The sequence below is a fragment of the Mustela erminea genome, chromosome 4, assembly GCF_009829155.1.
Source record: "Mustela erminea isolate mMusErm1 chromosome 4, mMusErm1.Pri, whole genome shotgun sequence".
In the NCBI taxonomy this organism is placed as follows: domain Eukaryota; kingdom Metazoa; phylum Chordata; class Mammalia; order Carnivora; family Mustelidae; genus Mustela; species Mustela erminea.
The window spans coordinates 29,488,740-29,512,258 of NC_045617.1; the positions used below are offsets into that span (position 1 = coordinate 29,488,740).

Here is a 23,519-nt window from a genome sequence, read left to right on the forward strand (position 1 = left end):
TATATTGATTATAACATTACTTTCTATCATGACAATACATTTTAATAATAACAGGGTCAAATTCTCTGTATCTATTCCTCAACCCACAGTCTCACATTCCTTCCTCAAAAAATTTGTAAAATACAAAGTCAGTAGGAGAGCTCACATAGGCAAACATTGTCCCATCCCTTGTGATATAAGTTGATGAAAGAATAAAAGTGGTATAATGTTCTATTAAAATATCAATCCAGTACTTCTATATGCTTTTCTTCTATAAATACCAAACAAACCCATATAACAGAAGATTTATTCAATGGATTGGGTATTGAATTAATCTCTTGAATTTTTTTTACTATTTCACTTGCCTATCTGACTCAGTGAATGAATATTAGTTGTAAATCACTCATGTCAATCTCTCATTCATTGACTCATTTATAGACTGGTAGTTTCTTGAGAACCTGTGATATGTCATTGGTTCCATATGTACTCAGGAAAATCAGATGACTAGAACATCCACACCCTCAAAATATCTTGTTGGAGGAGTTAGGGTCTAAACAAAAAGTTAAAATGGAGTGGATTTAGTAATATGCTTATCTTCTTCCATAAACTCCCTTCAGTCCTGTCAAATCCCTGTTCATTCTGTCAATCTAAAAATCTATTTGGGCATCACTTCTTTAAAATTTTCTAATTCTTTCCCAGCCTTTGGCATTTATCCAGGAATATAAGATTGTTTTAAAATACAAAAACCAATTGATGTTGTTCATCGTATCAATAGAATAAAGGAGAAAAGCAACACGACCATCTCAAAGACTCAGAAGAAGCATATTGACAAATCCAGCTCTTCCTCAAGATAAAAAACATTCAAAAAATAGGAAATACATGTGCGCGCGCATGTGTGTGTGTATGTACAGGCACACATGGTTATGGATGCTGAGAACTCCCATGATCTGCCATCTGCAAGATGGAGAACCAGGAAAGCCAATGGTATACTGGTATAGTTCAGTATGAGTCGGAAGGTCTGAGAACAAGGTAAACTGATAGTGTTAATTCTAGTCTAAGAGCAAAAGACTGATGTCTTATCTCAAATACCCAGACAGAGATAATTCAACCTTTCTCGGCCTTTTTGTTCTATTTGGGCTCCCATCAGATAGGACTGCACCCACCCACCCTGGGGAAGGCAATTGCTTCCCCAATCCCCTAGTTCATATATTAATCTCTTCCAGAAACACATTCACAGACACACCCAGAAATAATACGCAACCAAATATCTTGGCACTCTGTGTCCCAGTCAAGATGACCCATAAAATTAACCATCATAGATTGTCTTCATTCTGATATGGAACAACTATTAAAAAAAATCTAAACCTAATAATACAATAATAATGAAAACCTGAATGCTTTCTCCCTAAGATCAGAAACAAGACAAAAATGTATCCTCTTGTCAATTCTAATCAACATTATACTGGATTTTTTTTTTTTTTTATATTGCCAGGACAATAAACCAAGAAAAAAATAAAGGGCATTCAGATTGGAAAGAAAGAATTAAAACTCTCTCTCTTTTTTGGTGACATAATCTAATATATAGAAATTTCAAAGCGGTCTAGTAAAAAAATATTAGAAGAAATAAATGAGTTTAGGCAAGTTGCAGTATATATGATCAGTATACAAAAATCAATTCTATTTCTGGAAACTCGCAATGAACAGAAAATAAAATTCTAAAAGCAATTCTATTTATGATAGCATTAAAAAGAAAATACAGAAAAATACATTTTTAAAAGAAGCACAAGATTTATATAATAAAGCTTCAATACATTGCTCAAAGACATTTAAGGATCTAAATAAATGGAAGAACATTCCATGTCAAGGACCAGAAGACTTAACATCATTAGGATAACTATACTTCCCAAATAGATACACGAATTCAACGCAATCTCTATTATTATTCCACCGGGCTTTTTGCAGAAATTGACCAGTTATCCTTAAATGCATATGGAAATACAAGAAGTGCAAGTAGTCAAGACAATCTTGAAAAGGAAAACAAACAAACAAACAAAACACTAGGCTCACACTCTTAATTTCGAAATATAGATCAATGGAATAGACTTAACATTCCAAATATAAACCATTACATTTATGGATATTTGGCTTTTCATAAGAGTGTCAGAACAATTCAATGGGGGAAGGATAGACTTTTTTTTTTAAAGATTTTACTTATTCATGAGAGACAGAAAGAAGAGCGAGGCAGAGGGAGAAGCTGGCCCCCTGCTGAGCAGGAAGCCCAATGCAGAACTCAATCCCAGACCTTGGGTTCATGACCTGAGCCGAAAGTAGATGCTTAACCATCTAAGCCACCTAGATGCCTGGGAAGGATAATCTTTTTAACAAATGATGCTGAGACACCTGGGTGTTGACGTGCAAAGGAGTAAAGTTGTCCCTGTTCCTCACATCATACACAAGAATTAACTCAGAGTGGGTCATAGACTTAAGTGTATGAGCTAAAATTATAAAGCTCTCAGATGAAAATATAGTAGCAATCTTTAAGACCTTAGATTAGGATAAGTCTTGTTGGATATAATACTCATATCACAAGCAACTAAAGAAAAGACATACAAATCAGAATTCATCAAAATTAAAAACTTTTGCGCATCAGTGAACATAAGCAAGATAGACAAAAGACAACCCAAGAATAAAAATATTTGTAAATCATATTTCTTTTGAGGGATTTGTATCTAAAAAGTGTAAAGAACTCTTTAAATTCAATAAAAAGATAACTCAATTTAAAATTGAGCAAAAAATATGACTAGATATTTCTCCAAAGATATACAGATGGTCAATGAGCACATAAAAAGTGCTCAGTATCATTAGTATCAGAGAAATGCAAATCAAAACCACAGTGAGACACCACTTCATTCTCAATAAAATGGTTATAATCAAAAAGATAAAAAGTATTTGTGAGGATGTAAAGAGATTAGAATCCTCTATACGCTGCTGCTGGTAATATAAAAATGTGCAGCCATTTGGAAATCTGTCTAGGAATTCCTCGGTTTGTCAAATGTAACATTATTGTATGATCCAGCAATTCCATTTCTAGGTATCTACCCAAGAAATATGAAAACCTATGTCCACTCAAAAACATGTACATAAATATTCATAGTAGATTTTATATATATAGGAAAGCATCACTCTTATTTTAAAATTCTGTATGTGTGTGTATATGTATGTATATATGTATACACATACACATATATCTCAAAAGTGTGGTAAGAACATATAAGATCTCCACTTTCAGCAACTTTCAAGTATATATGACAGCATTGTTAGCCATAATATGAGTCATATATTCAAAACTTTTAAATATCTTATATCCATCATATTAAAGAACATCAGATAGGAGATGTAGGAAATTTCCTTCACAGTTCAAGGGTTATAATGACTATAGTTTAGAAGGCAGTTTCATGTATATACCGAATATAACATTTAAAAGTAAATAAAGATGGATTTCCCAGTTTTAAAAAGCATTTGAATAACTGCACTGAATGATTTCTCTAGTAACATCACAGTACAATATATTAATATGGTAAAATACCCCGAAAGATGACTCTTCACAACATGGAAAATTAACACAGATAGACATCTTACGGCTGGAGTCTGAGAGATTTCTTTTAACTATAATGATGTTTCAACTGTATTAAACATAAAATAAAATCAGTGACCCACTCTTGCTAGAATAAAATGCTCCTGCTGGGTTGAAAGGACATAGGCACACTGGGTTCCACCTGTACACTATGCTCCTTTTAAATTCTCTTTGTCCAGTAAACTTAGCTGCCATTCTATGCCTTTGTAGATACTAATTTGAGACAGGTCGAGTGTTTCCTAGTTCTCACTACTGTCTGGACTTGTGTGTTAATTTAGGAGCTACAGGTGCTAGAAAGAAACTGGCAAGCAGTGTAAGAGGAGATTATCTGTAGAAGATAAGGGTGGGGGAGATTGGGGTGTGTGATAGACACGATAGAACTGTCCGCATTTGCCCTAGAAATGTTGGGGAGATAAGAAAAATGGAAAGCAGAGCTACTTCTCTGTTCAGAGCATCAGAAAACTAGAGATCCTGGCAGTAAAAGAACATCCATTCTGTCTTGGGTAAGGTCATAAGAACGTTGTAAGAAAAAGAAAGAAAGAACAAAACAAAACAAAAAAACCTTTGGATACTGAGAATTGGGCTACAAATTATGCATGCAATCCTGCTTTCAAGCTGTAATGGATACAGAGATTTATTCAGCTGGTTGGTGGTCAACATCAAATCTCCATCAAATTCTTCTCACTTAAGAGTGAGAAAAACCTAGAACTGTCAAAGTAGGATCAATTAATTTTGAAAAAAGTATCATCTTGATAACTCAAAGGGAAAAACATATTTCTGTAAATAACTTATCACCATCAGCAGAGAAGAAATTTGGAAACATTTTTTTAGTCTCAATGTGATGTGAGACTATAAGATTTGATAAAACAGGTGGAAACTCAAGGTGAAACAGGTTGGTAATTTTGGTGTGTTTTTGTAATGTGAGATATTAGTGAAAAAATAAAACACACTGCCATTTTCTTAATCTTTGATTATTGAAAATCTGACAATCATTTCTTTAATTTTATGACAATTTAAGTTAAAGTTAATGGTTCGTACATGTTTGTATGACTTCCTTGACTCAAAAAACATTAGCCAAAAAACTGCAGTCATCACTAAGTTGCAAAATTGTTGTATTTCTTTCAACAGTTCTATAAACTGCAATGAGTCATAGCATCTACACATGTATGCTAAAACATACTATCAACTGTGCCATAACACTTTTCATAGAGTCTGCTTCAAAACCAAGCACAAATAATTTTAATATCAAAAAGCATAAGGAAAGCATCACTCTTATTTTAAAATTCTAATAAATCAGGGTTGTTTTACCTAACATAGCTGGTGTATCAATCATTGTGAAAGAAACTAAATTTCTTATTTTTAGCTGAAATTCTTCTTTGATAACCATAAAATTTTCAAAAATACCTATACTACTAGTTCTTTTTTTCAGTTTGAAACTCAACATGTCTTCCTAAATTTGGAAGTTTTTTCAGAAAAAATGTACCCAAAGTAGTAATTAAACAGTGTCCTTACATCGCATAATTCATCTACATCTACAAAAAAGTGCTTGCAATTTTTAAAAATTTAAATCAACTAATATTTACTATTGTTAGAAAGCTCTTGTATACTACAGGCAATTGTTTGCTGGTTTAACTAAAGATCTTTTACTTATTGCACAATATTCCTTTTAATCTTTCCTTCTTAATTTTCTAGTATTTCCACAGTTGAAATAATATCATTTACCATCTTCTCATCTACTTTTTTTCTGTGTTTAAAAATCCATGTTGTTCAAAAGCAGTCCAAAGGTACAAGCTCAGATCCTTTAAAAATCATTTTAAAATTCTTGGAAGAGTTGGCTCTGATTTCAGGCAACTAATTTCATTGACTCTTTTATGGTCAAGAGAAACCATTTATCAAATTCACTACATATTTTCTGAGAACATTTCCTGATAACAACTTTATTATTGTTAAAAATCTGTTTATGCAATAAACAGCTTTTCAACTTTGCCTGAGCAAGTTGCAATTGCTTTTTATGGTGAACTCTGTAACACATTCTCATCTAGACTCTTATTCTTTACTGTTCCAGTTATATTACTAGCTTTTCCACTTCTACTCAATTCTGCTTCAACAGTATACTTTCATTTTAAATTTGAAAATTTGCCCATATGTACTTTTTAAATTAGAAAAATAATTTAATTATATTTTGTTTAAAATAATAGGATATATTTCAATTTATATAATCTTTAAAAGATTTTTATTTATTTATTTATTTGAGAGAAAGAGAGAGAGAGCAAGCACACTTAAGCAGGAGAAGGGGCAGAGGATGAGAGAGAAGCAAACTTCCTACTGACTGGGGAGCCTGACACGGGGCTCAATCCCAGGACCCTGGGATCATAACCTGAGCTGAAGGCAGATGCTTAACAACTGAGCCACTCAGGCGCCCCTATATTTCAGATTAATTGCCAGTTATGGCTTACATAGGTATTACTGTAACTTAGGTCAGTGCATAAACTGCTAAACACATTACAATGTTACATCTGTACACAGAAGAAATCACTTGAACTGGGTCATTACATTGCAACTGCAATCACTGATTAGTTTATGAATCCTACTAAAAATGACACAGGCACTGATCACATGCTCTACAATACAACATTTAACATGATAAAAAATTTAAAATGAATACATAATTTCATGTTTAATGGGAATATGTCCACACTGCCTCAAGTTCAAATTTTCAATTAAATTAATTAAATAAAATTTAAAATTTTGTTCTAGTTTCAGATAGAATAAATAATGGAGATAAAGGTACAGCATAGGGAGTATAGTCAATGGTGCTGTAATAGCATTGTATGGTGACGGGGGTAGCTGGACTTGTGTTGACCACAGCATTATGCATACACAAATCTAATCACTATGTCGTACATATGAAACTACTACATTATGTGTCAATTATACTTCGCTTAAAAAAAAAAAAATTGTTCCTCAGTTGCACTAGCCACATTCTATGTATTTAACAGCCATGCACACTTTATAAAAGCCATAACAAAACAGAACTCCAGTCTTATGTCTTAGCCTGAGAGAGTGATATTTCTTTTTATTTTATTATTATTATTTTTGATAGAGAAAGAGAGAGAGAGAGATAACAAGGAGGCAGAGAGTCAGGCAGAGAGAGAAGGAGAAGCAGGCTCCCTTCTGAGCAGAGAGCCCAATGCAGGGATCGATCTCAGGACCCTGAGACCATGGCCTGGGCCCAAGGCAGAGGTTTAACCCACTGCACCACCCAGGCACCCTGAGAGTAATATTTCTTTGAAGAGTTTTGTAGCAAGCCTCTGATCTTGACACTGTTAAAAGTATTCCCAAATCAAAGAAAGAAGTATAAGCAAAATGCTCAAGTGTTTCTTGAGGTAGTCACGGCAAATCACTACAACCTTATTTTCAAGATAAAGCAGGGACAATAAATTAGGCCTAATATTTGGAAAGAAACCATTGCTAATAAGGATAAGGAAGAAGGACAGTAAGATAGCTATTGCATGTCTACTGACAATACACATAGAAAGATATAGGAAGAGTTTAGCTACCATTATTATTAATTTTGTTCTTCTCGCTGTAAGAGTGTTACTCTAAGAATTATGCATGTTACAGCATCAGGGTTAAGTAAATGGAAGTGGCAACTTGCAATGATTGGACCCCAGAGAGAAAGCAGCTCTGAAAGTGACCTAGCAGACTTGATTCTCATGCACGAGTTTCTTCATTACGACAAAGGTTACATCCCATGATCTCAGGATTCCTGTTGCCATCAAATTAGTTTTCAGACACCTTCAAATAAAGATGTCTTTCTGACTTTGGAAGTTATCCTCTTGCTAATGCTAACTTATTTGATTCCTTGTGAATAAATTTTGCTGGTTTTCTTAAAGTAATCTCTATTGTTTGTAATTCACAGACATAAATAGCTCTCGAGTTTTCCCTGGATTCCCGGGCGGTCTGGGTCATGAACATCAACATCTTCAATATCATCATCATCATTGTCATCATCAAATTGGGGAATCCTTTATGAAACATCTTCCTAAAGGTATCAGGTAGAACTAAAAATGGTTGTTTTTAAACATGATTATTCCTTGGTCATGGCCATCTTAGTCACTTCCTTCCACTTTGACAATATGGATACCCAATTCCCTCCACTAAATTCTACTTCTTAGAGTTAGGCTCGGTTATTTTCTTCCAGTGTTGGAGAGAAGGCCGATATAACAAAAACATCTATATAAGAATACTTAAACTAACTAACATAACAAAAACATCTATATAAGAATACTTAACTAACTAACATAAATTTCCCTGATACCAGTGTAGGTCCTGGGCATCCCAGTATAACTGAGAAACTGAATTCCAACCCCAAAACATTCAATGCAAATTCTTAATGAGAGTACATCCATGCAAATGTTCTTTCTCATTTATAGACATGGCAAAGCTAAACTGCAACTAATGTAGTTAAAGAAAGATATTTCTATAAGCATTCTTCAAAATCTATACCAATATAGCTTAACTGAAAAAGGTTCATGGCTACTCCTATATATTTTTAATACCAGATTTTTTTCTTTTTCACTTAAAGACAAGATTGTATTAGGAAACCTAAACAGATAACCTTAATATCATCTCTCTACTAATTATTCTTCAAGGTTTGATTAAAAACATCCATTAAATTAAATATTTTAAAACATTAAATTTTTGATATTTTAATGCAATGAACACTAAAAACGAATATCTCAATTGATATCTTAAATATTTAAGTTATAAGTTATTTCTTTGCTATATGTGTGAGTTTATATATAAACATACTTTGAAAGTTTGCAGCGACTAGGTGAATGGGTTTGGAAATTAGCAAAAGGCTTTCTGTTGTAGACTTTATCTCAAGAAAAAAAATTATTTCTGAAAGTATCATAAGAACATTCTTATAATCTTATTTTACTGATAATGAATCTGTAAAGCATACTCCTGAAAAAAGCATCAGTACCTGTGTTCAATGAAAATATGATATTTGTAAAACTATAAAGAGGATTGAAGTCTTTAACACTGAAACAAGAAAGAAAAAATCAATGAGATAAAACTATAGCCAGAGAGAGGGGCACCTCAGTGGCACAGCTGGTTAAACAACCAACTCTTAATTTAGACTTGGGCCATGATCTCAGGGTTGTGAGATCAAGCCCTGTGATGGGCTCCCCAGGCAGCAGAGGGTCTTGCTTTCCCTCTCCGTCTGACTCCCCCCCTGCTCCATCACTGCTTGCTCCTGCTCTCTCTCTCTCTCAAATAAATAAATAATCTTTTAAAAATATATATAGCCATAGAGAAAATACTGGAGACTTTTGTTGCAGGATATTAAGATTTACCTTTGCAGGTTAGACTTTGGCATTTTTTTCTTTGTTTTCCTAAAATTCTATAGTCCGCATGAGTATATGCATTTTTTTTTTTTAAGATTTTACTCATTTATTTGACAGAGAGAGACACAGAAAAAGAGGGAACACAAGCAGGGGGAATGCGAGAGGAAGAAGCAGGCTTCCCACTGAGCAGGGAGCCCCATTCAGGGCTCCATCTCAAAACACTGGGGTCATGACCTGAGCAGAAGGCAGAAGCTTAATGACTGAGCCACCCTGGTGGAGAAAAAGAAACTTGCTAAAATTACAATGGTTAATATTTATGGAAAGGAAGAACAATTTAAAATGGGAGTTTCTCTTCTTTTAGGCATTAATTCTGAGCATGAATTGTTTGTCAAAGTAAATCTCACGTGTTAATAGAAAGTCCATTAATAAAAAGATATTAATTAAAAGATGATGCATAATAAATAGGTGTGACTTGATTCACAATACATTTTATCTTTTCAGCAGTAAAAGAGAGTAATCTAGAATTTTTTTTTAAAAATCTACAGTAAGGATCAAATCACAAATCAATCATAAATGCAGTTGACCATAGGTTTTTGACCATAGGATTTTGGCATTGACCATAGGTAAACTAGATGTATTTCCAGGAATGCAAGCATTCATAGTGAGGGAAATGGTTTCACCTGGTACAGAATTTAACGATTCAACTATTAAGGTCCTTAAAACAAGGATAGCAGTAAGTACATACTGGGAGTTTATCACATGTTTAGTGCTTTATGTGAACAATTTATAAGACATAAGATCACACCACAGTTTACCTATAAAAAGTCTGGAGAGGTTAAATAAATCCCCAGTGAGTGACAGACGTATGATTTCACGACACAACCTAGCTTACGCTTTTAAACATTTTGTAAAGCTGCATTGTATTGACTCAACAAGCTTTATAACCATTATTAATTCTCCTTTCTAATTATTTGGTCTTTATTTAATTGTTTTTGTACTAAATTAAAATGAAACATAAACTCATTTTGTTCTGAAAACAGTCAAGGGACCTACAAAGCAAACTAATTTATTGTGTAACCTCTAATTAGCTGTAATTACAATATTTAATAAAGGAAACACCTACTTTTAGAGATAATCAAATCTTTTCACTGAACTCCACTAGTGTTATGGTATATACAATAGGCTAATAATAATCAAAAGTATTATTCAAATGCTGTCAGGAAAAATAAATTACAATTTATTGCCAACCCTGAACTATTCTTCCACTAAAACAGATTTAATATGGAAACTGGGTATAAGAAAGATAAATTATGTAATCATTCATAATTTAATTCCAATTAAGGTAACATATCTTTTTCCTATAGGACACACTCACTCATGTACATGGATACACATGTAGACACATTCACTCATCTGGAAATTTCTTTACTTATGAAACTGTTAAGGAATTTCTCTGAATACAGGAGGTCAATGAAAGTGCTCACTAGTATGCACTAGACATTTAGCAACTGCTTCAGTCAATAACATCAGCATAAAGAGCCTGAATTATTTCAGAATAGGACTTCTTTATGACTAAGACATTTGCATTAATATTTAATCTAGTTATTCTTTATTAACATATAATGTATTATTTGTTTCAGGGGTACAGATCTGTGATTCATCAGTCTCACACAAGTCACAGCACTCTAGTCATATTTTTAAAAGGAATATTTTTGAATATTATATTCAGTTTGCATTCAGTTTATCAACATCTATGAATAAGCTCTAAAGTTTATTTTGTCCTTTTTCCAATCTCTGTCACAGTAGGGTAAAGGTAGAAAAAAGAAAGAATGCTTTATGAGTTATGTTTGTTACTTGTGACTATGTGGGATGAAGTAATGAGGTCTTTGACTATTAGAAGGGCTGATGACCCTATATTTTGCTTGCTGCAAGGTGGAAAAACTGTTCTGTTTTGCCTTTAATTGAAAGTTTGAACATCAGAGATGGCAGCAGCAGTAAGTAATAGTATACTTCATTTTGTTTTATGGTATAATGGAAGAACCAAGTCAATGACCATATGATGTCTTTAATCAGCTCTTAATATCAAAGAGCAGAGTGGTATTATTGCCATTAGCACTTTTGGAAAAGAAGTAGGAAAACAAATTAACAGAAGAATGTTCAGCTGACCGAAGACACTAATTAGTTTAAAGTGCATTTGCAACAACAACAAAAAATAGCTTTCCCCCACAAAAGACATCACGGTGCATGAAAAATCAACATTAACTGCCAAGGATATTCTGGATTAAGTACAAGTTCCAAAGTATTCAATCTGTAATTAACTGACAACCTAGAAAGAGAATATGTTTTTATCGATACTCTAAAGTTGGATTCCCCCTACCCAAAAAAAAAAAACCCAATAAGCATGATTAATAGATACTTCTTAGCCACAATTCCAATTAATATACTTTTCTCAAAGACTTTACAAAGCAGAGAAACTGGGTTTTAGAAATACCAAATGATGCTTTTATGTTATAATTTCTATAGGAGAAGAGAAATTTTCATTTTAATTATTTTTATCTGAGAAATTAACATCTGAAGTTTGAAGTAACAATTTTTATATTTATCTAAGCCTATATTTTTATGTCCAAAAATATGCCTTTCTCAAATCCCCTTCAAATTGTTGCCTAACCAGTGGCTATAAACTCTTATAGTGACAACTATTATCCATTATCCAGTACTTGACATGCCAACTCAACATTGCTGTATTAACTGACTTTTCGAGTTTTCTCACTCCCTGTGGGGCCCTCTCTCCTAAGATTGATGAGGTGCAACCTGGTGTTTGAGCTGCCATGCCGACTTGACAAACAGCAAGGGTGGTCCCTGCACAGAGTGGAGGAGGGAAGGCAAAGAGAGACAGAATCACAGCGCATCCTGGAATGACAACAGCCTTATGCACTTGCCTTTCAAGGCAATTAAAACATTGTTTTTCAGATTCTACAGTTCAGCCAAACACAAAAGTTCTTTCTTTTATTAAAGTCCCCCAAAGCTTCACTGGTACATATTGAACATTAGAGAGGGATTAAACTTTTGTCCCTCAGACTTTTTAGAGAAGCTAAGGTAAAAGTTGCTGCTCTTTCCAACTTTAAATACTTTGAAACTCTAATCACTTCTTATAATTCCCAAAATGGTGTTATCGCTTACTCTTTAACTATTGAATTCACTCTGGCAGAGCTAAGGTAATAAAACCCATCATCGTCTAATTTTCAGACAGCTTGATAGAACCAATGTTCTTAGTATAGATAAAGTGTAATGAAGCACTTTCTTTCCCAGAGGAAAGTCTTCGACTCATATGCTTTGATGCCAACTAGCCTTCACATCTGCTGCTTCACCATTGATAGCTGTAACTTGGCATGCTAAACTAGTGACTGATGAAGCAGCTTTACTCAAAGGCACCATTTTATTTCTTGCAATGGGAACATAGTAAAACGGTGTTGGTTTCCTGTAGGCCTTATGCAAATCCCTGTAATAAACATAGGATCGGGCCTTACATATAATAAATTGTGTGTTAGATGAGAATGGGCAGAGGGAGACAATCTCCTTGGGTGAAAATAACCCACATACTATGCCAATAAATTAAATGTATTATAAAGAATAATTTTAAATATTCATTTCAAGACTAATATTAGATACTAATAAAATACAATAATAGTTTTAAAATATCAACTTTATTTTATTAAATAAAATATTGCTACTTAACTTGATGTCAACATTAATCCATTACCAACAACCAATATCTTAAAATCATTAATGAAGCAAAAAAAATATTTGGGAGAAAAAGAGAAAAAAAAAAGAGAAAAAGCTACAAAAATCTTTGCTGAGATATTTCTTTCAGATTTCGAGAAAAGTTGCTTAATTAAAAACGAAGAAAACATTAATTTGGACAGATGAAAATTATAGTAACAGTATTAATCACTAATTTAAACTGACTGCCCAGATACACTGGTGTTCAATCACATAAAGATTTCAGGTTTTGTTTTATTTACTTAAGCACACACACACACAAAAAAAAACAAAAACAAAATAATAAACCAGATTATACACAAACTTGAAACACGAAATAAAAAATTCACAATAAAGTTTCTATTGATTCTACATAATCACTGAATTATTACTTAATTGGTAACTTGCAAGCAAGTTATTTGAAGATATTTTTAATTATTTAGCCTGGAGAGGAGCCTGGGCCTCAGTATTCTCTAAAAGTCCCCAAATGATTCTAATGTTCTAATGGGCAGACAAGTTGAGATGACTGATTTAAATGTATGGATATTTTAAGGATTTTTAAAACTTCGTGAATGATATACCCGAACAGGAAAACATAATTGCTCCATCCCTCGAAAAAGAAAAACTGATGTAAAAACCGAGGCTGTCTTCTTGCTTGTGAGAATAATGTGATTGCCTATTACAGACAAGACCATATTCCCATGTAGCACCCATGCCATCCAGTCCCACTGGTTATAGCACACCTACATCTACCATTTTGATGGAAAAAAGACTAGTGCATAAGTTGAAGCAGGGATTTAACTGGGGATCCTGATAAAATAGTATCACTACTTGTGCTGGGCTATGGTCTAGAATTTAAGTTGCAAACATAGGGAGGTACAACCTATCGGCAAATAAAAAATTTTAGTCACAAAATTTGTATGCCAGTATACATATGCTCATATTAATACTCCATTTTAAACTGGTTTTTAGGCTCAGAGACAATATCTCCCAGGTAAGACCCAAAGCTGAAATTTGAGATCTAAATTATTGAGGAGAAAAAGGCAGTGTCACTACTAAGCATAAAATGACCCCAAATTTAAAAAAGAAAAAAAATGACTTGAAAGCAAAAGTGTGTGGCAAGTTAGACATCAACCCGTATACAAGCAAATAATTAAGAAAGAATCCCTGTACTTACTGAGGTAGTAGCATAATGAATTTCTAATTATTATATTGTCAAAGAATCCCTGCTGGATATGTGGTGGAAAATGATTAGACAATGTACAACAATAAATTGGATACACCATGAAAGACATACCCAATTACTATCCATGTGCAGATAAATAGTTATTCAACACTTTCTTTGTGATGATCATACTTAACTGGGAATTTGTTACATAGAATACGAAAGGCATTTAAAGAATAAGTTCTGGAGATCTAAAGTTCAGCATCGTGAATATAGTCAGCAATACTGTACTATAAACTTTAAAGTTACTAAGAGACTAGATTTTAATTGTTATCACTACAAAAAGGAAATGATAATTATGTGATGTGATGGAAGGGTCAGCAATGCTATAGTGATAATCACATTGCAATACATAAATTTATCAAATCAACATGTACCCCTTAAATTTACATAAGTTGATGCCAATTATATCTCAATAAAAAATAAAGTCCTTTCAAGTCATTTCAGATTATTTTTCTCATCTTCGTAAACTAATAGTTCAATTTTATGCATACATATATGGACTTTCAGAATATTTTATCGCCAATATAGCAAGAGGAAACTAAACACTCCTTTTGGAAAACCGGTTTTCAATGTGTAAAGTAACTATAGATGTCATTTTGAAAATTTACTTCTCCAATGTGTAAAACTCTTCACAGCAAATATATTTTCACAACTAAAAACAACAAATATAAATTATGGTTTGTGCAAATAAAGAAAAATATGAGAAAGTCTAATGAATGGTATATGTTTCTAAATCCATTTATAAAGTATATGCTGTAAACTGCCAATTTTTTTTGCATTCTATCTCTCAGCTCGAAAATTACTTATGTTCTTTTGGCATTTAAGAAGCAAAAATCACTCAAGCTTTCAAAAAATCATTACAGGCAAGCCACACAAGCAATTCAGGCTTAAAAACCTATACTGTCACCCTAGCATAATTTAATTTTAGAAGACCATTGAACTGATAAGCTCAGAATAAGTAGCAGATTATAAAGAACATGTGACAGCTATATCTGCCCCAATGGCTTAATGCAAGTGTTTTAGAAATTTAATATGATCAAACAGTTGAGGTCATGTGGATGAACCAAAATGACTAATGCATTTAGCTCTTCTGAGTAATGATGTTATGCCATGATATCTTTAGCTATTACTTTTATTGTTGATACTACGAGTCCCTTGGTTATTGCTTTCATAATTAATAAGTCACTTAACCTCTCTATGGCCCAGTTTCCTCATCTGTTAAATGAGCATAATGATAATTGCTTCCCACCTTCCTCAGGGGTTGCAGTAAAGATTAATGAGCTGGCATTTAGAATGTACTTTGAGTTCTCCCAAAGAGGGAGACTATGCACAAAGAAAAACAAAACAAAACCCTCTCTGTGGCTGAGTACCAAAAGATAAAATTTTCCCTCCAGATGGATTAATCCACTTGCTTGCATTCCTAACACTATAACTTACATTTCCAAATAAACTGACATTTAACCTAAAGTTCAAAGGAAATGCCACAGAGGGCTACACATTTTGAAAAAAAAACGAAAACAAAAAACCTTTTTAGTTCTCTGCAGATTAGCAAACTTTTGAAGATAATCACACGTTCTATCTAAAACCCTTTGTCATAGGTTTTCCATCAATGAATGCAATAGTCATTGTGCCAAGGGACAACTGGACCGAACTGGTAAAAGAAGTGAGTTTCTGCCATAAAGAGAACCTAAACATGTAACACTGATGTAGGGTCACATGGTAGATTGCAACGAAATGATTAGTGGAAAATGGGAATCTGTGAATATAGGAGGAAATAATATTCTTAAAGTGTGCCTTAGAATAAGTTGGAAGATTGAAATGCACTAATTATCTCTTGACTTGGCCAAAGAAAGTCTAGACAAAGTGACAAAATATTCAAGGTATCAGCTAGTTACTTTTAGCTACATAGGATAATAAGGTAGCACAAGAAAGATATGGAGTATAAACAATCATAAGAACAATGAAGAGAAGAAGAGAGGGAAAGAAATAATTTAAAAGAACTGGGTTCTTTGTAAACAGTACTTAGAGGTGATACAGCAGACTTAGAATTTGCATCATTGGGTACTTTTAAGTGTTCCTAATCTTCAGTGTCTCAAGCCAGTAAAAGTTCTCCAGATTGTTTGAACGTGGTGCCAGTCTGTAATTAAAGAACAAATTAAGTATGTTGCTTGATGTGTTAAGACCTCTAAAAAAGTTGGAGCAATGTCTTTAGATTATAAGTGGACTCAATTGGATATATTTAAAGGTCACAAATGTTTAGCAGAAATTGTATTGGCAAAAGCACGGTCATGCTGGTATAAAATAATTTAATTTTAGAAGACCAATGAACTGATAAACTCAGAATAAGTAGCAGATCATAAAGAACACATGATAGTTATATCTGCCCCAATGGCTTAAACCAAACATTTTAGAAATTTAATATGATCAAACAGTTGAGGACATGTTCATGAGCCAAAATGACTAATGCACGGAGCTCTTCTATGTAATGATGGTTATACCATGAAACCTTTAGCTATGACTTTTATTGTTGATACTACAAATCCCTTGGTTATACCTTTCATAATTCTGTTCAAAATGTACCAAATCTCTGGGCTTCCAAGTTCCTAGAAATAGGACTACGGACTTGTAAGCTAAATAAAGTTTGATGTTACATGCCACCAAGTTTTTCATTGCCTTTTAAGCAACATTTCTGTAGCACTCAGTAACTAATAAAGCCCAAACCATATGCAAAGTCTGTGCAGGGAACAGGAGATCCCAATGTGAGGGATACAGAGTCAGTTCCTGCCCTGCTGCTATGCCGGGTAGTGTAGAAATAGAAACCACGCAGACAGCTTAGGTTGAAGATTTAATGAGAACTGAAGTAAAAAGTACTCAGAAAATAGAAAGGAGAATTACCTTACCAGAACCTGGTAGATTTGGGTATAGGAAGGATCATGAAAATTTGGCTGGGTTAAATGAAGTATAAATTAGGGCTTAAGGAATAAAGAGAATATAACCAATAAGGTTGATAGAAAGGGACAAGTGTAAAAAAATAAATAAATAAATAAAATGCATAGCAGGCACTGGAGAAGCAGATGCATCATGTATTTGTGGCACAACCTGGAGCTTAAAACTCAACAGTTCAGCTATAGTTTCAAGTGTGAGAGTGCCTATGAAATACGAAGTCGTCCACCCATGAGGTATCTTGTAAATACACTGAGGAGCTAGGTTTATATCCTAAAGCAAAGGGGAGAAGGTAATTTTTGGAGGACTTTAAGTCACTCTGGTAGCACTAGAGAGAACAACAGGAAGAAAACTGGAGTGGGGCGGCGGCGGGGGGAGTTAAGTGGTTCTACAAGATACTGGTCAGAGATGATACTAGTCTTCTGAACCAGAACAGTAGTGAAGAAGTAGATATGTAGGAAATAGAATGGACAGGTATCAGGAGGTGCCTGGAGATGTAGGATATATGTCTAAGATTTAACACAATATTTACCACATAAGAGATGATCAGTAAGTGTTTCTGGAATAAAAACTTGGTATCTTACAAATAAACATGCATATGATGTAATTAAGAACATCAGATGTATGGCAACACTGGCTAATGTAGAACATCTTGATCATTGGGTTAAAAAAAATGTTAAAATTAGGATAAACAAAAAGAATTAAGGATAAACATTTTTTAATTAAACATTTTTATAGTTTCCTTTATCTACGATTTGCAATAAACTCCACAAAGAATTGCTAGTTGTACCTCAATATACCATTTCAAAAATACGCAGTCTAGAAAAGAGCTTCCAATAGTTTTTTTTATTTCACTTATGAAATTACATCTTCTTCATGAGAACAATAATTAGAAGACTGAAGCAATTTCAATTAGATAAATATGATGTGATCTCTTTTTGAAATGATTGATCCTACTGTGGGTCATAGAAATATAATTGACTTCATTATGTTTAAAATCATCCTAAATTCTGAAAATTTTTAATTAGCCATGTATTTTAGTAATGCTAATATATAACATCTGTCAAGCTTTAACTAGGTGGTTAGCATATCATGTAGAGCTTTCATTTAATATTCAAAGAATACTGTAAGAATGGTCCTGTTAGTCATTCTAATTTAGAGATGAGGAGTCGTGGTTTACAAGGAACAGTATTTTATCAAAACACAGCCAATAAGCGGTGAAACCAGGAAGTAAGCTCCAGTTTTTCCAATTCTACAGTTTTTCTTTCATTGGTAGAAACTATTCTAAATCATAGCCTATGTTTTTAGAAGTATTGAGGGATTTACTTTAGATATTTGATACTATTCAAATGTACTTTTAATATGTGGCAGAGCTTTTAAATAATAACCATGAAAGAAAACATGTATCTCCTTTATATGACCTTTTTCGGAAGGACAGACTGTATTAGTACATGCAACAAGCCAGAGACTTCAGTTGATCAAAGTCAGAGAATTTGTAAAAATTGGAAAATGTGAATCATGGGTTACAGAGAAATATAAGTGATTCACCATCATTTTGTAAAACACATGACTCACTTTGAAAATCCAGGGATTCTCAAAAGAAGTCATCACATCTACAGGCTCTAGCTGAGTTATTTTTGAACATGTACTCTATATGTATTCATTCTTTTAATCTTTATACTTCAGGGAGAAAAGAATGTGCTTGTTGCTTGATAACATCCTGTAGAGTGTTTAGCCCTGGGCAAGATTTCAGTTGTACTCCACCCACGTTCCCAGATTCTAAGAAGGAAGCTTTGACAACTCCTTTATTGTGTTTCAATAAAATCCCTGGGCCTTCGGTTAGTTTATCATTTAAATATGATTAAGCATGTCCTGGTGATGTCATACAGTTTTCTATTGTTTACATGGAATAACACTGAAGAACTACCCATCTGCTTGAGTTATTTTACCAGTAACGGTTTTACATTCATCCTTGGGAAGAATGTATGTGGAGTGTAATGGATATAAAAGAAAAGAAGAAAGAACTCTTCTGGAAGATAATATACACATAAGCTCAATAAGCAAAGTCAAGCATGTTCTTTGGAAAAATAATTATTTAAGCTGTAGAATCACATGACTCTCAGTTTTTGCAATACTGAGGACTTACTTACCCCTTTTAGACCAGGTATCTTGAGCCAGCTCTTCTTGCTTGTAGTAACTATAAAACTATACCATTCTTTAAAATAATTTTCTGGAACTTGAGCATTCCAGAACAATTAACTAACAGCAGGGTCTTGTTAAATTTGTAAAAACAAGATGGAAATTCCTTTAGAAATCAATGCCTTAAGGGTTCTTCCTAGAGTGTTTGCATGCATTGCCGTTAATTAAGAGATAAAAGAATGGTATCAAATGTAAATAGAATACACAGACTACTCCCTGGTTCATTGCAGAGTTGTGAAATGAGCACGCAATTACTTCAATTCCAGATTGCTAGGGAATATTTTTTTAAAAATTTTATGCCCATGGCTGGTATAAGTGTAGAATTTAATAAACTAAAACATGAAGTTGAAATTAGTATCATTTAAGGGTATACTTAAACAAGTAAAGAAAAATCAACAGCTAGTGATTTTTAAAATCTCTTTTTTCTGATTTCAATAGTAAGAATTCAGTATGTGGTTGGTCAAGTTATCAACATAAGGTAATTGTCAACTTAGTGATTAACACTGTGTGGTTTTTATTGTGACTGTGTAGATTTCAGAAGGCCTTAATTCTACAGAAAGTCTGCGCTGTTGGAAACAGAAAATGCTTCTATGTCAATTTCCTCTTGGTGCTAGAGGTAACCCTGCCTGTGAGAGCGAAAACAAGAGATGAAAGAGGGAAAAGAGAAGTCAATAGCAAGGAGAAGTGAAAGTAGGGGAAAATGACGCTAACACTGAAGAGTAATTGGACTAAAGAAATTAAAATTTAAAAAATTTAAAAAGAAAGAGGAGAAAATTGAAAAGCTTGAAAAGACAAAAAAGGGAGAAAATAAACCTAAAGCTAAGAAAAAAAGAATTTTTTTCAAAGTGATTTTCCAGAGATAAACCTAGCTCATAGAATAAAAGGGCTTCAAAACAAGATATTTGAGGCTTCTGGAAAATAAAAATGAAATGAAAACTCTGATGTTTTTGGTATTTTTTTTTTTCTGATGTATTTCTGAAACAGAAATACTCACTAAAACTCACTGGTTTTAGGCACTTTGTGTTATTTGACAAACTCTTCTTCCAAAGTCTTAGAAGCTGTAATAATTTTAATGCATCATATATTCACCCCTTACAAGTTTATTGATAGTGACAATGTGTATTAGCATTTTCAACAGCTGATTTCTTTAAAAAAAAAAAAGTTATATAAGGAAAGCTATCTCAATCAATTCTGAATATCCAATCAGAGAAAAATTGATGAATTCCAATTAATATAGTCAAATAGCATTATACTGATCATAATACTGTGCTCATATTAGGTTATTCAATAAATGTGATTAAATAATAATGATTTTGCAGTTAAATGTAAAATACATATTCAAATTTTCATCTAGTCATATGAGAAATTCACTTTGAAAATAATTAAATGTTAAGAATTACATAGATTTGATTAAACACTCAATCTATCTCATTCTTTGGATATTCAGTGTCCTCCAGAACTCCAAAATAAAATCTGATTTAGATTAGTAGGAATTTGTATAATGAAAACTACATAATTATTTGGCAAATTTGCTGTTTTAAGTCACATAAAACCCAGTTCCATGATGGTTGATTTAGTCCTCCTTGTGTCCAACTAAACTATAATCTTCTTGAAAGTGAGAAATAGATGTTCTTTGCTCTAGAATACCAACATGTAGTGCCATTTCTGGTATTCAATAGGTACTTGATGAATGTTTGATGAAAGAATTTATTTTATAGCTTGAGTCAATTATTTAAAAAAAAAAACTGTACCACTTCGACATACTTAAATGGCCAATCCCTTATATGAACAGTGAAGGAAAATACCAATGCTTATAATTTTTGCCCAACCTACAAAGAACTTAAAAAGACTTGGTAAAATATAAAAAGACTTATGAAGTAAGACTGACTCCCTGAAGTGGAATCTCCCCATTTAAACTACTTTGGGCCAGTGAGACCAGCTGGAGTAAGAAAAAGGAAATAATAGAAAGGAGGGGAAGGCACTCTATATGCCTGGAATTTGATAAAGGACACTGTCCATTTAAGCATCCCACAGGGCTGTCCCTCTGGAAATCATTGATAACCATCAGTTCAGGGGCAGAGCCCATTTTCAGACTCTGTGCCTTACAGAATATTAGGCAGATGAATATATGGGAAACAAGAATTACTTCTGCTTGTTTCTATTATTTATTTTCCTTCTTTTCCACAGGCTTCCGGACAAGTAAAACGTGTCTCACCTTAACAGAAAGAAATGTATGTATGAGAAATACTCTTGCATATAATCATTCTTTTCTTCTGGAATAGCTAAGCCTCATGAAGTTTGAATCTACTAGTACTTAATATACATATATTGGTAAATATATTAATATATAACTAATACACTACATTAATATACACATCATATTAATTCTATGTTAATATATTTTATATATATATATATATATATATATATATATATATATATATAGTCAAAGATAAAACCTTATTGAGAGAAAAACATGTTACTGTGGACAGATTTTCCTTTGAACCAAAAGGAAATCCTTATAAAGCAAAAACTCCTTGAAAGGACTGAATTCCTTTTTTAAGTATTGAAAAGTTTTGCCTTGATAACCATATATTTAGCTGTATACCTCTCTATGTCCCAAAGTACACATTATTGATTATTCGGCACAAATAACAGTATTGCTACACGCATTCATTAAGAGAGAAAGGTTTCTTTTCACTCTGTCATTTTAATACATAAAGTGTAGACAATCAGAAAGACATACCTTGAAAAAAGTCATGGTTGCACCGTCCTCCACCGCACCGTACTCTATCTTGGTTTGTTTAGCTAAATCATCAGCAGAGTCAATAGGGGATTCCATGCGCTCCACTGTCAGAAAGGCGGCTAAGTTAGCAGTATACGAAGAAATGATGATAAGTGTGAAAAACCACCAAATGCCTCCCACTATCCTGGTGGAGAGCGCTTTGGGCATGAGCTCAGAACCTAACAGAGATCGGGGTAGGGAGAGGTGAAACGAATACAGAGAATTCGATCAGCAGTCAGATACTTTTGGTCACAGTGGCAGAATGGAATCACTGTGTAGTAAAAGCTTAAATCACAGGTTCACATAGTGCTTTAGTAAGCAAGCAACAACCACTGGGAGAGCAGAGGCTGCTTTCAGATAATAAACAGTCTCTTAGGACACTTAAAGTATAGTGGCAGGAGACTGAGACAATACAAACTAATTTGTAATAACGTTTATAAAAATAACACTGGAAGGGAGAAAATAATCTCTCTAGTTTATAAACTACTTGTATACTTTTTCATATTTCTGTTAGTTACTTCAGTTTTAGAAGAAATGATTTAACATATGTTCAAATCCATTTCTTAACAAGCTTTATGTAAAGTTTCACTTGTCTTGCGCATGAAAGCTCATAAATTTTATTTATCTTGCCATTTTAAAAAGTTATGTTTACAAAAACGCATTTCAATTACCTACATTCCTTGAGATATGGGGTTTTGGTCCAAGTTTGTTTTAAAATAAGGTAGTAAATTATTTCCTTTTGTATAAACAAATGTCTCCCATCACTATAGTTAGCCTCAATGAGAAGAATCAGAATAAGAATAAACAGTTAAATTGTCACAAACTTATTTTTGTTAAAGTATTAAGTATTTCATAAATATATTACAACATGGCTGGAGTTGCCTGCTCATGGTATTAATAAAAGCATGGGATCTGAGAGTTCTATTTTACTTTTGATTATTATTAATTTTAATTACTTTATATTATAAAATAAAATCCTAACAATTTTAAAATCAAGTCTTATGGTTTTACCACATTGTTTACATTAAACACACTATTTGTAGTCTAAATGTTGAAATCAATCCACATCAGCATGTGTGATTTTTTTTATAAGGAAAGTATACAAAATTTATGGATTTATGTAATATATTGCTATACACTTTTAATCATTTTGAATCTGTAATCAAGAAAACATTGGCTACCAATTACTTAATTTTGAATAGGGTTTGAGTAAAATGGAATGAAGCAAAGACGGACTGCTTTGTATGATTTGTTTTGTAGTCGCATCTTCAACATAATCACTGATGCAATACCATAACACATGTTTAGACAGAAGGAAAACTACAACCAATCATTCATGTTAGCATTGAAGAGAAGTGGTATCAGAACTGAAATATATCAAAACAGTCCACCTTATACTGCAGTTCATCTTACTCTTGTAATTTCAAACAAACAGACAAAATCTTAAAAAGCAGACAGACTTGGACATGACAGCCAACTCCAGCTCCAGACTCTTGCCTACCACTCTGTGAGGAAGAAAAAACAAAAAACAAAACAAAACAGAAAAGTACCTTTCTGATGTGGTTGCTCCTAGGCCCTGTCAGACACACACTCGAACACTGAAATACTAAAATTCTCCCAAGATGGTCAGCAGCAGCT

General features: G+C 33.2%; 1 protein-coding gene across 4 annotated transcripts in view; it reads right to left on the reverse strand.

Moving 5' to 3' along the window:
* GRIK2 (glutamate ionotropic receptor kainate type subunit 2) overlaps nucleotides 1-23,519 on the reverse strand; it is a 653,190-nt gene that overhangs the window by 106,111 nt on the left and 523,560 nt on the right. For all 4 annotated transcript variants that reach the window (XM_032338955.1, XM_032338957.1, XM_032338958.1 and 1 more), the window contains one exon: nucleotides 21,843-22,060. In XM_032338955.1, the coding sequence (XP_032194846.1) occupies nucleotides 21,843-22,060 (218 nt within the window). The remainder of the gene's footprint in view (nucleotides 1-21,842; nucleotides 22,061-23,519) is intronic.